General features: G+C 45.2%; 1 protein-coding gene across 1 annotated transcript in view; it reads left to right on the top strand.

Moving 5' to 3' along the window:
• Nucleotides 1-3,445: 3,445 nt before the first annotated feature.
• Nucleotides 3,446-16,945, top strand: part of LOC110530844 (collagen alpha-1(XI) chain) — a 203,533-nt gene continuing 190,033 nt past the window's right edge. The window contains exon 1 of the mRNA XM_036986621.1: nucleotides 3,446-3,813. Coding sequence (XP_036842516.1) covers nucleotides 3,699-3,813 — 115 coding nt within the window. The 5' untranslated portion in view covers nucleotides 3,446-3,698. The remainder of the gene's footprint in view (nucleotides 3,814-16,945) is intronic.

Raw genomic sequence — 16,945 nt, forward strand, 5'->3', positions numbered from 1 at the left:
GTGTCATTTTGGATGCAATTACATATGTAGGGCAAGCCCTTTGCCAATGTAAGGTAGTTTGGTGAACAACGCTCACGTGATGAGAAGTGATCTTGTCTGAGACTTGAAGACTTGTGTAAGCTCCCGGAGCTAATGCCTAGTCTTTAGCTTTTAGCTCATGGGGCAATTAAGTGCGCAGCAGACCAGAGTTTGAATCAAATCGGGCACACTGTTGTAATGAGCGGGAGATAGGCTAGAGGCAGACCTTAAATCGTCTAGAAATATATATTTTCTTTTTTTTTATATCCCATGTTGTCATCTCCTGTCAATGTGCCCTTGAGCAAGGCACTTACTAACCCCTAAACTCCCCATTCAGGCAAACAAGCCCATTGCGTTGACAGTGATACTAATAGGGTCTGGTAAAATACACTCACAATGAATACATAATGCATTGACAGTGTCTTACATGACAGAACATATCTATGGGGATCCTCGCGATCATTACGGACAGGAGGGAAATATTTAACAAATGAGGACAGACAAACCGCCGTTTTTAAATGACTACATCCCATACTCATGTATCCTATTTCTGACTAACTCCTCAGCTATCCTGAATTCAGAGTAAACACGTCTAATTTCAAACTAACTCCTCAGCTATCCTGAATTCAGAGTAAACACGTCTAATTTCAAACTAACTCCTCAGCTATCCTGAATTCAGAGTAAACACGTCTAATTTCAAACTAACTCCTCAGCTATCCTGAATTCAGAGTAAACACGTCTAATTTCAAACTAACTCCTCAACTATCCTGAATTCAGAATAAACACGTCTAATTTCCGACTAACTCCTCAGCTATCCTGAATTCAGAATAAACGCGTCTAATTTCAAACTAACTCCTCATCTATCCTGAATTCAGAATAAACGCGTCTAATTTCAAACTAACTCCTCATCTATCCTGAATTCAGAATAAACATGTCTAATTTCAAACTAACTCCTCAACTATCCTGAATTCAGAATAAACGCGTCTAATTTCAAACTAACTCCTCATCTATCCTGAATTCAGAATAAACATGTCTAATTTCAAACTAACTCCTCAGCTATCCTGAATTCAGAGTAAACACGTCTAATTTCAAACTAACTCCTCAGCTATCCTGAATTCAGAGTAAACACGTCTAATTTCAAACTAACTCCTCAGCTATCCTGAATTCAGAATAAACACGTCTAATTTCAAACTAACTCCTCAGCTATCCTGAATTCAGAATAAACACATCTAATTTCTAACTAAATCCTCATCTATCCTAAATTCAGAATAAACACGTCTAATTTCAAACTAAATCCTCATCTATCCTGAATTCAGAATATACACGTCTAATTTCCGACTAACTCCTCAGCTATCCTGAATTCAGAATAAACACGTCTAATTTCAAACTAAATCCTCATCTATCCTGAATTCAGAATAAACACGTCTAATTTCCGACTAACTCCTCAGCTATCCTGAATTCAGAATAAACACGTCTAATTTCAAACTAACTCCTCATCTATCCTGACTTTAGTGTTGTTTTGGATGATGTGTAACAGCTATTACCATTACACTATTACCGTTAATATGTCTTTCAATGTCACACCGTGGAAAACCAACTCAAGAGCAAGGGCTGCGTACAAAAAGTAAACTTATTCCCTACATAGTGCACTACTATTGGCCAGATCCCTATGGACAAATCACTGTAGGGAATAGGGTGTCATTTGGAACACACACAGTGTTCTATAGCTAACACCTGTGTTTACACCCTGTGTTCCTGTAAGGATCGAGGCTGGAGACGAGAAGCAGGTACAGGGAGTGAACATGCGATATCCACGGACAGGATCAGAATAGGGACAGCGTCTGGACAGGGGAAACGGAAACGACAATAATGCTGACACGTGGAGGAAACAGAGGAAACAGGGATGTACAGGGAAGACAAGCAAAACGTGCAGGAGTCCTGGTGAGTCCAATGAGCGCTGATGCGCGTAATGATGGTGACAGCTGTGCTTAATGAAAGTCAGCCTGGCGCCCTCGAGCGACAGAGAGGGAGAGTGGGAGCTCTGTTCCAGTGTTCTATAACTACCACCTGTCTCCACTCTCTGTTCCAGTGTTCTATAACTACCAGCTGTCTCCACTCTCTGTTCCAGTGTTCTATAACTACCACCTGTCTCCACTCTCTGTTCCAGTGTTCTATAACTACCAGCTGTCTCCACTCTCTGTTCCAGTGTTCTATAACTACCACCTGTCTCCACTCTCTGTTCCAGTGTTCTATAACTACCACCTGTCTCCACTCTCTGTTCCAGTGTTCTATAACTACCAGCTGTCTCCACTCTCTGTTCCAGTGTTCTATAACTACCACCTGTCTCCACTCTCTGTTCCAGTGTTCTATAACTACCAGCTGTCTCCACTCTCTGTTCCAGTGTTCTATAACTACCACCTGTCTCCACTCTCTGTTCCAGTGTTCTATAACTACCACCTGTCTCCACTCTCTGTTCCAGTGTTCTATAACTACCAGCTGTCTCCTCTCTCTGTTCCAGTGTTCTATAACTACCACCTGTCTCCACTCTCTGTTCCAGTGTTCTATAACTACCACCTGTCTCCACTCTCTGTTCCAGTGTTCTATAACTACCACCTGTCTCCACTCTCTGTTCCAATGCTGTTTTTTGAAATAACTATTTTCAGCCTTCTACTCAGCTTGCTTCCCAAAGTGTATTTATTTGAAAAGAAGGTGTCTTTGATAGAAATCTTTTACAATCTGGAAAACATTTTCATTTGGACTAATAAAGCTTTCCGTATCCCAGTTTGGGCATCTTGTTGGGTATTTAGCCTTTTCATTTGTTTTCTAATTTCTCATGGATTCAATATATTTCTGGAATAACTGATGATTCTCCACCCCTCAGGTTTAAAATTCATTAGCAGCCAAAAACGCTCCAGCTATACATTTTAAGTAGAGCTTCATCCTTTGTCTACAATCAGGTGATGACTATTAAAACTATTATGATTAAAGTCATCATTTAGAATATTCTATAGTTTTGGTTAAATAATGTATTTTTCTAATTAGGCTATTTACTTAGATTACTGCCATAAAAATGTATTTGATTTAATTAGATTATAAAGAAAGCCCAATAGCACCAGGGGAAGGTAGAAATGATATGTTATCTGACTCTAGATAGCCCATTGCGTTATTATGGCGTTGTTACGCATCAGTGTCTCCCCGTCTCTCTCTCTCCATATGACAATATGATATCTGAAGAATAAATGATGCGACTCCTGACGCCTGCTGTAACCAAGGACCTCTGGCCAGTCTTGACTTGACAGTTTATGGGCGGGATTGAAGACAACTTTCCAGCCCGTGATTCGCTAAATGGAACATTTTCCAACTGTCAGTTTCCTGCTGCCGTACCCCCCCTCCCACGCCCGGCTCTCGGGGAATCGAATGGTCTCCGTTTTTTTCCTAAAAGCCCAAACACCTTCAGTCTAAGGGCTGGGGCTGAGGGAGAGAGGAGCAGGAGGGCCCAGTTTGGCTCTAAAGAAAAAACAGTACTGTTTTGCACTTATGGCTTTGTTGTAGTAACTGAAATTACCAACAACAACTCCGTCCTTTTTCTGTATTTGTGGAAGGAAAAGGACCTACATTTTGTACTGAATAGTCGCCCGTTTTTTTTTCTTTAGGAGCTTTGAGTAGCTGAGTGAGTGACAATGGAGATGAAAAGATGGTCCACAAGGTGGAAAACGAAAAGGTGGCTGTGGGACCCCACTCTAATCACCATCGTCACTATCACTTTCCTTCTGCAAGCCGTCAATGTCAAAGCAGGTAAGGAACTATCGTTGGAGAACGCGTTTCTGAACCGTTCACATGGCAAACTCTCCCTGGTGTTTCTTGGGGACAGACGGGGGCATCCTTGCCACCCCCCAAGGTTTGACTTATCAAGTGATGAGAGCGCATCTATAGGGCCACTTCCACAATCACTGCGCTGTGCTTCTGAGGTTGACAGCCAACTGAAAGAAAAATTGAGCTAACTAATATCATGACATTGTCTAAAATGCATGACTTATGTGTCACCACGTGCGTATCCATGATCGAATATAAGAATGTTCCAAATAATGCCAATGCCACCCATTTCCGTTATCCTTAACCTAAATAGCGATTTGAAATCCACCAGGTAGGCTACTTCCAAGCCTTTTGCATCCCGTCCGCGGTAAACCCCAGCAGCATTCACACAGGTGCTGTCGTCTCGTCTCCAGATCGCAGCGTGATTCCCCCCAAAAAATAACGTTTCGCCCGCGGTTCTGTACGTGTCATGCTGTTGTGGTAGTACACTACGCAACTAAAAGTGCGCCCAGGACGCTCTCCGGCGAATGTTTTAAAGGGTTTAGCCAGACAAATGGGCTTTGTTTGCCCCCGTGGTCCGCTAGGTGTGTGTGGACACGGCTATCGGGAGAAGGATTCCATATATGGTTGAGGTAGCATTCTCACACCTTGGCTATAAAATCGTGTAGCCACTGGAGAGCTGCGCGTTTTGGGTTGTTGTGATAGGTAACGTCAGAGTATTGATATGGCTATCCCAGCTATCTTCAATGGAACCGCGTAATAGGGAAGGCAACGACTTTTTACGCGTGAGTTTAGAGAGTTTGGCTGACTGTACAGCAGCCATAGGTGCCCGGTGGTTTATTAAAACTGAGACTAAGGTAGGATAACCTTCCACACATTCATTATTAAGTGGAACTATATGCTCGTTTTGAAACGTGAAATCAATTGATGTTACACAATAATGATCTGACCGTTATGGCTAATAAGATGTTTATACATTTTAACTGCTCTCCTCCAAACTATTGACATATGTCAATAATAAGCTATGCCACCGTGACATCCCCGATGTGCGTTTAGCATTCTTTAGCAGTTCAGCCCTTTTGCCTATTCTTTGGAGGTATTTTCCTATTTGGTTTCAGAATATTTTTAAATGATTCATAGACTCTCAACACAAACGGTATGAGGCACTGTTGTTCCATAATATACTATGCTGCTGGGTATAGGTAGTACTGTAGCCCGTGAGGCGATGCTCTCTCTATAATGTGGGAGGGAAGACCATATAGTGACCAGCAGTAGGAAACACAGTTTCTCCACTCTACCCTGGTAACCACTAAGCCCAATAACTCCACTCTTCCCTGGTTACCACTAAGCCCAACAAGGGGCGTAGATGGAAAGAGCCCCCCCCCCCCTCTTCACCCCCTTTAAATTAGCCTATATCTGGATCAAGATGATTGCTTATTTCTCTTGATTGTGGATATTATGACATTCATATTGGGTGTGTTTCTGATGTTATATATGTGTTGATTCTGTTTTCTTTACTTTGATGTTGTGAGCTAAGGTAGCAAGTCAATATCAACTGCAGAACCATGGATAAATGATTTAGATGAGAGAGTGCAAAGTATTTTAATAATAATATCATTATTTTATATTGTGATTTTCGTTACAAGTAGAATCTCAAAGTCTCTTTAAAAACAAAATAAACAACAACAAAAAACTATTTAACAAAACAAATGTAGCGATCTGGCAGAGGAGAGAACTCTCCATCAACGCCCCTTATTGGGCTTAGTGGTAACCAGGGTAGAGTGGATAGTTATTGGGCTTAGTGGTAACCAGGGTAGAGTGGATAGTTATTGGGCTTAGTGGTAACCAGGGTAGAGTGGATAGTTATTGGGCTTAGTGGTAACCAGGGTAGAGTGGAGAGTTATTGGGCTTAGTGGTAACCAGGGTAGAGTGGATAGTTATTGGGCTTAGTGGTTACCAGGGTAGAGTGGAGAGTTATTGGGCTTAGTGGTAACCAGGGTAGAGTGGAGAGTTATTGGGCTTAGTGGTAACCAGGGTAGAGTGGATAGTTATTGGGCTTAGTGGTAACCAGGGTAGAGTGGATAGTTATTGGGCTTAGTGGTAACCAGGGTAGAGTGGAGAGTTATTGGGCTTAGTGGTAACCAGGGTAGAGTGGATAGTTATTGGGCTTAGTGGTAACCAGGGAAGAGTGGATAGTTATTGGGCTTAGTGGTAACCAGGGTAGAGTGGAGAGTTATTGGGCTTAGTGGTAACCAGGGTAGAGTAGATAGTTATTGGGCTTAGTGGTAACCAGGGTAGAGTGGAGAGTTATTGTGCTTAGTGGTAACCAGGGTAGAGTGGAGAGTTATTGGGCTTAGTGGTAACCAGGGTAGAGTGGATAGTTATTGGGCTTAGTGGTAACCAGGGAAGAGTGGATAGTTATTGGGCTTAGTGGTAACCAGGGTAGAGTGGAGAGTTATTGGGCTTAGTGGTAACCAGGGTAGAGTAGATAGTTATTGGGCTTAGTGGTAACCAGGGTAGAGTGGAGAGTTATTGTGCTTAGTGGTAACCAGGGTAGAGTGGAGAGTTATTGGGCTTAGTGGTAACCAGGGAAGAGTGGATAGTTATTGGGCTTAGTGGTAACCAGGGTAGAGTGGATAGTTATTGGGCTTAGTGGTAACCAGGGTAGAGTGGATAGTTATTGGGCTTAGTGGTAACCAGGGTATAGTAGATAGTTATTGGGCTTAGTGGTAACCAGGGAAGAGTGGATAGTTATTGGGCTTAGTGGTAACCAGGGTAGAGTGGATAGTTATTGGGCTTAGTGGTAACCAGGGTAGAGTGGATAGTTATTGGGCTTAGTGGTAACCAGGGTAGAGTGGAGAGTTATTGGGCTTAGTGGTAACCAGGGTAGAATGGATAGTTATTGGGCTTAGTGGTAACTAGGGAAGAGTGGAGAGTTATTGGGCTTAGTGGTTACCAGGGTAGAGTGGAGACTCATTGGGCTTAGTGGTAACCAGGGCAGAGTGGAGAGGTATTGGGCTTAGTGGTAACCAGGGCAGAGTGGAGAGTTATTGGGCTTAGTGGTAACCAGGGTAGAGTGGAGACTTATTGGGCTTAGTGGTAACCAGGGCAGAGTGGAGACTTATTGGGCTTATTGGTAACCAGGGCAGAATGGAGAAACTGTGTTTCCTACTGCTGACCACTATATAGTCTTCACTTCCCACAGTTCCTGGATGATGGTGGATCACAGCTTTAGATTATAGGCAGTTCTGAAGGTTAGTATCTTATGAGGAAGGAGGTTGAAACATCTGACAGACAAGTCACATATCTCTTCATCGGGCACCTCATCGTCATCGATGTTTATAGCTCCTCCTCCTCCTCCTCCGTAGGTAGACTGGATCGCCCACTACTGAAATGTAGCACCCACCTGGGTGATGATTTGTGCGACTGTAAAAGCCCTAGTAAAGCCCTAGTAAAGCCCTACGTCTCAGCAGTGGTCCAGAAAAGCCCCTTTACAAAGCGAGCCATCTTGGGTGAGACGTCAGTCTGTGATGTCAGCTGATCTATGAATTGGTGCCCCCCAACTTCCACGACCCAGACTGCTTTTCTTTATGTCTGGAGAGTTTCAGTGTTTGGAGTGTCCTGTCCACCCACCCCTCCCTCTAATCCTCCACCCACCCCTCCCTCTAAACCTCCACCCAGCCACCCCTCCGCCTAAACCTCCTCCCATCCCTCCCCCTAAAACTCCACCTGCCCACGCCTCCCCCTGAACCTCTCCCCGCCTCTCACACTAATCCTCACCCGTCGCTCCCCCTAAACCGCCGCCCATCCACCTCTCCCCCTAAACCTTCACTCTTCCCTCCCCCTTAACCTCCACCCCTCCCTGTTGACCTCCACCTACCCGCCCTTCCCCCTAAACGTCCACCTGCCCCTCCCCCTAAAACTCCACCCCTCTCCCTAAACCATAACCCACCCACCCCTCCCCCTCAACCTCCACCCACCCGCCCCTCCCCCTAAACCTCCACCTGCCCCTCCCCCTAAACCTCCACCCACCCCTCCCCCTAAACCTCCACCCAGCCACCCCTCCCCCTAAACCTCCACCCATCCCTCCCCCTAAAACTCCACCTGCCCACGCCTCCCCCTGAACCTCTCCCCGCCCCTCACACTAATCCTCACCCGTCGCTCCCCCTAAACCTCCACCCATCCACCTCTCCCCCTAAACCTCCACTCTTCCCTCCCCCTTAACCTCCACCCCTCCCTGTTGACCTCCACCTACCCGCCCCTCCCCCTAAACCTCCACCTGCCCCTCCCCCTAAACCTCCACCCCTCTCCCTAAACCATGACCCACCCACCCCTCAACCTCCGCCCACCTGCCCCTCCCCCTAAAACTCGACCCACCCACCCCTCCCCCTAAACCTCCACCCACCCCTCACAATCCCATTTGACAATATTCCAGATAGCCTGTTGAACTAGATACCCATCCATAATGGAATATCTCACTACCACACAGGCATGGCTTGTCCTTCATCGCCCATCTCTCCTCCTCCTCCTCCTCCTCCTCTGTGTGATGTTTAAACAGACCAGAATTACATGATGTGACTAGCAAACATTTACAGGCTTTCCAGGACACTGTAATTGTCACTTATGCTGCCAACTCTGGATAGATGGTGGTGACAAGAAACAGCACAGAGACGTATAGCCTACACCCCAACACGTTAGATACACCAACCCAAAGAGCCCAAAAAGCCACAGAGCCTAAAGGCCAAAATGTAGGAATTTAGAAGTTAATCACAAAAGGTAGAGCGCACCCCTCTTTTGTAGGAAAGCATCATGGAAAAGAGTATGTAATATAGATGCTTCCAGAATGTGCTTTAATTCCGTTTTGTTTTAATACCGTAAAGAGGAGACATTACCTTTATGGCTTCATCCAAATTGTATTTTAACCCTGAGCAATCCAACACTGAAAGTGTCCCAAAGAAACAACCGAAGACAAGAGTCAATGGTTTTTCCCTTCTGTTCGGGTTAGTTTGAGAGCTGTGTTGCTGCTGTGGTAAACAGCTTGTGTCAAACGTCTCAGAGACCAGATGTGTATTCCAAATGGCAGCCTATTCCCTAGAGCTGTGGTCAAAAGTAGCGTTATTATATCGGGAATTGGGTGCTATTTGGGACTCAGACAGACGGTATATCAAGACGGCCTGACGGGAGACAGGCAGGTAGAGGACTGGCGTTCAGAGGTGTGAGAACTGTTAGTTTAGACAAGACAGCATGTCTATGACGCGATGTTCTAGTGGATATCCTATAACTGCTATGGGGACTGGGACTTGTAACACTGTTGACAAATCCCTTCTTTTAAAAAAAAAACTTCTGTAGTGGGGTATCTGTCCTTTATCAATTATATAGAATGTGGTTTAGAATTCTGTATAAGGGGGTGGAATGATAGGTAGCGATGGCTCTATTCAAGATGTCTCAAACTAGTCACACTTAGGTTTCTACCACCTCCTCTGAAAGATGTGCTGCTTTTCAAAGGCCCTGCACGGTTTTTTACTGAGGCTTTAATGGTTTTGGGATATTGCCTGTTTCTTTTTTTTTTTTTTGGAGCGCTTCTGTGTGGAGGTGGTTTGGAAGGAAAGGAGGAAGAACGGAGGGGAGGCGATTCCAGGCCAACTCAACACATCTGGAATAAATAAGGCCTGGAGGTATGCAGGACTGCAGCAGCTCACAGAGAGGCCTTTGGTCCAGCATCATTCTTTTCTTTTCTTCAGTTGCACAACTGAACGCATTCAACCGAAATGTGTGTTCCGCATTTAACCCCTCTGAGGGGTGAAGGGGAGGGGGGGGGGTGAAGGGGAGGGGGGGGGGGGGTGAAGGGGAGGGGGGGGGGGGTGAAGGGGGGGGGTGAAGGGGGGGGTGAAGGGGGGGGGGGTGAAGGGGAGTGTTTGGGGGTCAACTGCCTTGCTCAAGGGCAAAACAACAGATTTTTTTTTAGCTTTGCCCGGCTCGGGGATTCGAACCAGCGACCTTTCGGTTGGTTACTGGCCCAACTGCCGCCCCATTAGCTCAGTACTTGGGACAATACAGACAAGCCGGAGAGACTACTTTGGGGTTTTACGGGATATTTTCTCAAAGGGAGAGAATTTTAACTTGTTGTGAAGTTACCTCGTAAATTGACTTTTATTTGTTCTGTGGGTTAAAGTACAGTGGCTACTGTAGGACTCTGTTTGTGGGTTACAGTACAGTGAGTACTGTAGGAGTCTGTTTGTGGGTTACAGTACAGTGAGTACTGTAGGAGTCTGTTTGTGGGTTACAGTACAGTGAGTACTGTAGGAGTCTGTTTGTGGGTTACAGTACAGTGAGTACTGTAGGAGTCTGTTTGTGGGTTAAAGTACAGTGGCTACTGTAGGAGTCTGTTTGTGGGTTACAGTACAGTGAGTACTGTAGGACTCTGTTTGTGGGTTAAAGTACAGTGGCTACTGTAGGAGTCTGTTTGTGGGTTACAGTACAGTGAGTACTGTAGGACTCTGTTTGTGGGTTAAAGTATGGTGAGTACTGTAGGAGTCTGTTTGTGGGTTGATCTGGTTTTGCGGGGGGGGTTGAGAGAAAAAGAGACAGAAAAGAGGGAGAAAGAGAGAGAGAGAGACAGAGAGAGAGAGAAAGAGACAGAGAGAGAAGTAGAGAGACAGAGAGGCAGAGAGAGAGAGAGAAAGAGAGCGAGAGCAAGAGAGAGAAAGAGAGAAAGGAAGAGGGAGAAATAGAGACGTGTGGCTATAACAAGTGGTGCAAGGCCTCCTAATGTGTTCAGCAAGTTGACTAGCACCGCCCCCCCCCAGGACCCCCACCTGGCCACCAAGCAGGAACAGGAAACGGCAACATCAGCACATCCTTTCAACACAGGCCAGATGTTGCTAGGGAGATGAAATTATAATATGATGAAAATTGTAGACAGTGATATTCTTTTTTTTTGGTGATAAAAATGTGTTTTTTTGTTGTTGTTAACCCCTCTGAACAGGTGTGGGGGAAATGGTCTTCGAGAAATGTCTGTCCAGTAAGAATCATTCTCATCTCGGCTTCTGTTCAAACGACTGTCTTTCTAACCAGACAACTCCCCTTTTGATGCAGAGAGAGGTTCTTTACGACGGTTCAAATCCGTAAGGCTGTAGAGAGTTTACATGGTTCACCACTGCTTGAATCTGAAAGGGGAATTAGAATGTCTTCTAGAACAGAATGATTTCTAGAACAATAGAATTGAATGACTTCTAGAACAGAATGATTTCTAGAATAATAGAATTGAATGTCTTCTAGAACAGAATGATTTCTAGAACAATAGAATTTAATGACTTCTAGAACAGAATGATTTCTAGAACAATAGAATTGAATGATTTCTAGAATAGTTATTTCATTTCTAAACTTCTTCCATCCGTAGAGTGTGTTATTCCTGCGTCAGTGCATTTTTGGCCTAGTCTCCAATGGTTTCATTGTATGGTGTCTTAAGAGTGACTCAGAGATACATCAGGGCTTTATAACAAAGGCTTCATTATTAAGCCCTGTAAAACACTTTTCCCACAGAGAGAAAAGGAGGGAGGTAGAGCCCGAATTGAATCAGACCATCTTCCTGTTACTTTGTCAATGAATCCAACACTCGGAGAGCCCCATCAGACTGTGTATTCAATTCCCTTCTATTTAAATCAAATCAAATCAAAAATCGAATCAAATGTATTTATTTAGGAACAGAGACCAATGACCAATATGTGGTGCTCTTTGTTTCTGCATTTTATTCATGACAAATGTACAGTGTATAAATCAGCTGATATCTCAAAGTGCAGCCTAAAACCCCAAACAGCAACCAACAATGGTTGTAGAGTGTGCAACAGATCAGCACATCAGGAGTAAATGTCAGTTGGCCGATCATTCAGAGGATCTCTGCCACTCCTACTGTCTAAAGAGTTGAAAACAGCAGGTCTGGGACAAGTAGCACGTCCGGTGAACCTATTTCTATGTCTTTCTACCTATAAAGACTGCGGTCAAACTTATGACAGTTCTACTGTCAATGGATCAAACACTCTGAGATTAACCTCGTTTTTTCATCATCACTAAAGGTTCAGTCAGAATATTGCATATCAAATTCTTTCTTTGAGTGAGATTTGGGACCAAACCATTAGACCTATTCTTCCACTGTCAACCCGGAAGCCAGCCGCACCAATGTGTCGGAGGAAACACTGTGCACCTGGCGACCTGGTTAGCGCGCACTGCACCCGGCACAGGAGTCACTAGTGTGCGATGAGACAAGGATATCCCTACCGGGCAAACCCTCCCTAACCTGGACAACACTAGGCCAATGATGCGTCACCCTGTAGGACACCCAATCTCGGCCAGATGTGATACAGCCTGGATTTGAACCAGGAACTGTAGTGACACCTCTTGTACTGAGATGCAGTGTCTTAGACCACTGCACCACTTAGGACCTTAACAAAGTCGCGGCCGGCTGCCACAAAGCCTGGGCTCGATACCCAGGGTCTCCGGTGGCACACTGCGATGCAGCGCCCTAGACCACTGCGCCACCCGGGAGGCACCAATGGATCCAATTTGACTGAGAATGCTGTTGATAATCATCATTAAACCAGTGAGCTATGAATTCTTGTCCTAATAGCCTGTTTTATCTACGTTCTATTTGGAGACACGGGTTTAAATGAGGGCACCATTTGAAACGCAGTTAGCTTGGTTTCCGTCTCTGTTTAACTATTACATTCCAGTCCTTGCCACTCCTGTAATTTGTCAAAGATAGATCTAATTTTGACCAGAGCCCATTTCTACATATATATATATATATATTTTTTTTTCTTCTCTCTCCCGAAAGGCCAAACCTCACCATTGGTTTGCGTGACCATAGAGCTCTATTTTCACGTCATTTGACCACAGCACCGCCTGGCGTTTGCTAAACGGCGTTGGCACTTGGATTGGAAGCGATGCTGTGGTCACATGACATTAAGATATAAGAGGTCTTTGGTCACGCACACCAGTGGTGGGAACAATGCATATGCTGAAAATACCTCATCCTTTTACTGTACAATACGGTGGGGAAGCTTTGATGGTATGTTGCTTCCACTGGTTCTAGAACCCTTTGTCAAAGGTCCTAAGTGATGCAGTGGTCTAAGACGCTGTATCTCAGTACAAGAGGTGTCACTTCAGTTCCTGGTTTGAATCCAGGCTGTGTCACATCTGGCTGTGATTGGGAGTCCTACAGGGCGGCGCACAATTGTCCCAACGTTGTCTGGGGTCGGCCAGTTAAGAACAAATAAGAGTTTGTTCTTAACTGGCTTGCCTTGTTTAATACGTTTTTATTTTTATTTTTTAAAGGTCAACGGCATCATGAACTTTACGAAGTACCAGGACATTTTAACCCAAAACCTGGTTGCCTCTGCCATTAGACACTTGGCCACAAGAGGATCATCCAGCAAGACAATAAAGACAATAACCCCAAAATCAACAAAGAAATGGTTGACCACAAAATCAACATTTTACAATGGCCATCTCAGTCTCTGGACTTGAACCCCATTAAAAACCTGTGGTTTGAATTGAAGAGGGCCAGTCAATAAGAACAGATGAAGGATATCAAGGATCTGGAAAGATTCTGTATGGGGGAACGGTCTAAAATCCCTCCCAATGTGTTCTCCAATCTCATAAAACATTTTAGAAAAAGAGTCAGTGTTGTTATCCTCGCAAGTGGAGGGTACTGGAATATTGAAAACAGGAATTACAATCATTTCCACCCCCATCTTTTTGAGATTTTTTTCTCTGAGCAATTGTTTTAGTATTAAATTACACAATTGTTCAAATTTTACATAGAAAATGATCTATTTTATATCGTCTTTTTTGGGGTGACATAAAGGGCGGACTGGGACCAGATATCGGCCCGGGAATTTCTAACACACCCGGCCCATTATTTTCACATGTGCCCCCCCTTATTAGCTAAATAATGATACTTTCGCAATTTAGACTGGGTCTTATAAGATAAGAGGTTCAGAGACACTGTGCTTCCCAAATGGCATCCTATTCCATATTTAGTCCACTACTTTTAGCCAGGGCTCCGGTCAAATGTAGTGCACTATATAGGGAATAGGGTCCCATTGGGCTCTGGTCTAAAGTAGTGCACTATATAGGGAATAGGGTCCCATAGGGCTCTGGTCTAAAGTAGTGCACTATATAGGGAATAGGGTCCCATAGGGCTCTGGTCTAAAGTAGTGCACTATATATATAGGGAATAGGGTGCCGTTTGGGACGCATGCTTCTTATGTGATGTAGATTCTGTTAGGTCATGTCCTAGGTTGACTCTTCTCTCGGTATGGGTGGCACGTTCTCTACATCTTGTGAGGTTTTAGCAAACTGACAAGATCTTAGCTAATGGCTAGCTTTTTTGTGGACGTCCACGTCAGCGTTTGCCCTAGAGGGGACATGTGATACCACCCAAGCTCACCCAAACCAATACACAAACTCAGTGTGATGTCACTCACCGCCAGGAACAAACTGTTAGCATCGAAGGGCTTCCTTTAAAAGGCTTTTAGTGGACTGTCCTTAGATGTTACGGTACATACCTGAACTATGTGTTGCCTCACCTTGAACCTTTCAGTAGCAACTCACTGTTGGTTTAGGGACACGTAGACAGCTCTATATACAGTATGGGCTTCTGTAGTAAAGGATCCGCGTAAATCACCTGAGGAACTGGGACGTTGTCAACTACTGTGTCCCAAATTGGATCGTATTCCCTATATAGTGCTCTATTTTTTTCTTTACCCCAAATGGCACCCTATTCCCTGTATAGTGCACTACCTATGACCCCAAATGGCACCCTATTCCCTATATAGTGCACTACCTATGACCCCAAATGGCACCCTATTCCCTATATAGTACACTACCTATGACCCCAAATGGCACCCTATTCCCTATATAGTGCACTACCTATGACCCCAAATGGCACCCTATTCCCTATATAGTACACTACCTATGACCCCAATGGCACCCTATTCCCTATATAGTACACTACCTATGACCCCAAATGGCACCCTATTCCCTATATAGTGCACTACCTATGACCCCAAATGGCACCCTATTCCCTATATAGAACACTACCTATGACCCCAAATGGCAACATATTCCCTAATACAGTGCACTACGTTTGACCAGAGCCCTATGGTGCACTACATAGGGATTAGGGTTCCATTTGGGATGTTATCAATGTGTTAATGAGTAGTGAAGAGACCCCCTGTGTGTATGGCTCCTTTAAAACTTAGCCCTGCTATTAGGCTGCTTTACATTCCCCATAATCATACTGTATATCTATTAGTCTGCTTTACATTCCCCATAATCATACTGTATATCTATTAGTCTGCTTTACATTCCCCATAATCATACTGTATATCTATTAATCTGCTTTACATTCCCCATAATCATGCTGTATATCTATTAGTCTGCTTTACATTCCCCATAATCATACTGTATATCTCTATGACCCTTTACATTTCCCATAATCATACTGTATATCTATTAGGCTGCTTTACATTCCTCATAATCATACTGTATATCTCTATGACCCTCAGGGGAGGGTGGGATATATAAGAGAATACCTCGTCTTTGCTGATGCATCCAGTCAGTTTTTTCTAATTGAGAGAGAGAGAGAGAGAGAGAGAGAGAGAGAGAGAGAGAGAGAGAAGTGAAGGAGGAAGGCCATCTGGTAAACACCTCACCAGGAGGACGAGGTCAGTATCTGGGTACGAACAGCAGTCCTTCAGTTCCATTAATAGAAAAGGTTCTCAGCAGTGTTAAACTGCCTGTAAAACCTCAACCTCACTATGCCAGACTCTCTCCAAAGTCCTAGTAATCAGCAACACTCTATCTATCTATTTTTCCCTCCCTTCCTCTCCCCCCACTCTCCCTCCCTCCCTCTCTCTCCCCCCACTCTCCCTCCCTCCCTCTCTCTCCCCCCAGTCTCCCTCCCTCCCTTCCTCCCCCCCACCTCTCTCTCCCCCCAGTCTCCCTCCCTCCCTCCCTCCCTCCCTCCCTCCCTCCCTCCCTCCCTCCCTCCCTCCCTCTCTCTCCCCCCAGTCTCCCTCCCTCCCTCCCTCTCCCCCCGGTCTCCCTCCCTCCCTCCCACCCCCCCACTCTCCCTCCCTCCCTCTCTCTCCCCCCAGTCTCCCTCCTACTCTCTCCTCCCAGTCTCCCTCCCTCCCTCCCTCCCTCCCTCCCTCCCTCCCTCTCTCTCCCCCTAGTCTCTGACCAGCAGTACTGGATAGGGGGACCTATTAGACCCATTGACTGACCCCTTACGTCTTTACTGCCCCACTGCGGAAGTTTCTTATAAAACCACTGTTGTTTTCACATGCTGTAAACTATGTAGGCTGTAGGTGTGGTAAAACCTGTCACAACCCCGTCAGGTTTTCTTCAACTAAACATGTATATTTGGGGTGGCAGGTAGCCTAGTGGTTAGAGCGTTGGGTCAGTAACCAGCAGGTATTCTAGTGGTTAGAGTGTTGGGTCAGTAACCAGCTGGTATTCTAGTGGTTAGAATGTTGGGTCAGTAACCAGCTGGTATTCTAGTGGTTAGAGTGTTGGGTCAGTAACCAGCAGGTAGCCTAGTGGTTAGAGTGTTGGGTCAGTAACCAGCAGGTAGCCTAGTGGTTAGAGTGTTGGGTCAGTAACCAGCAGGTAGCCTAGTGGTTAGAATGTTGGGTCAGTAACCAGCAGGTAGCCTAGTGGTTAGAGTGTTGGGTCAGTAACCAGCAGGTAGCCTAGTGGTTAGAATGTTGGGTCAGTAACCAGCAGGTAGCCTAGTGGTTAGAGTATTGGGTCAGTAACCAGCAGGTAGCCTAGTGGTTAAAGTATTGGGTCAGTAACCAGCAGGTAGCCTAGTTGTTAGAGTGTTGGGTCAGTAACCAGCAGGTAGCCTAGTGGTTAGAGTGTTGGGCCAGTAAACAGCAGGCAGCCTAGTGGTTAGAGTGTTGGGTCAGTAACCAGCAGGTATTCTAGTGGTTAGAGTGTTGGGTCAGTAACCAGCAGGTATTCTAGTGGTTAGAGTGTTGGGTCAGTAACCAGCAGGTAGCCTAGTGGTTAGAGTGTTGGGTCAGTAACCAGCAGGTAGCCTAGTGGT

Source organism: Oncorhynchus mykiss, chromosome 8 (genome assembly GCF_013265735.2).
Source record: "Oncorhynchus mykiss isolate Arlee chromosome 8, USDA_OmykA_1.1, whole genome shotgun sequence".
Taxonomy (NCBI): Eukaryota; Metazoa; Chordata; class Actinopteri; order Salmoniformes; family Salmonidae; genus Oncorhynchus; species Oncorhynchus mykiss.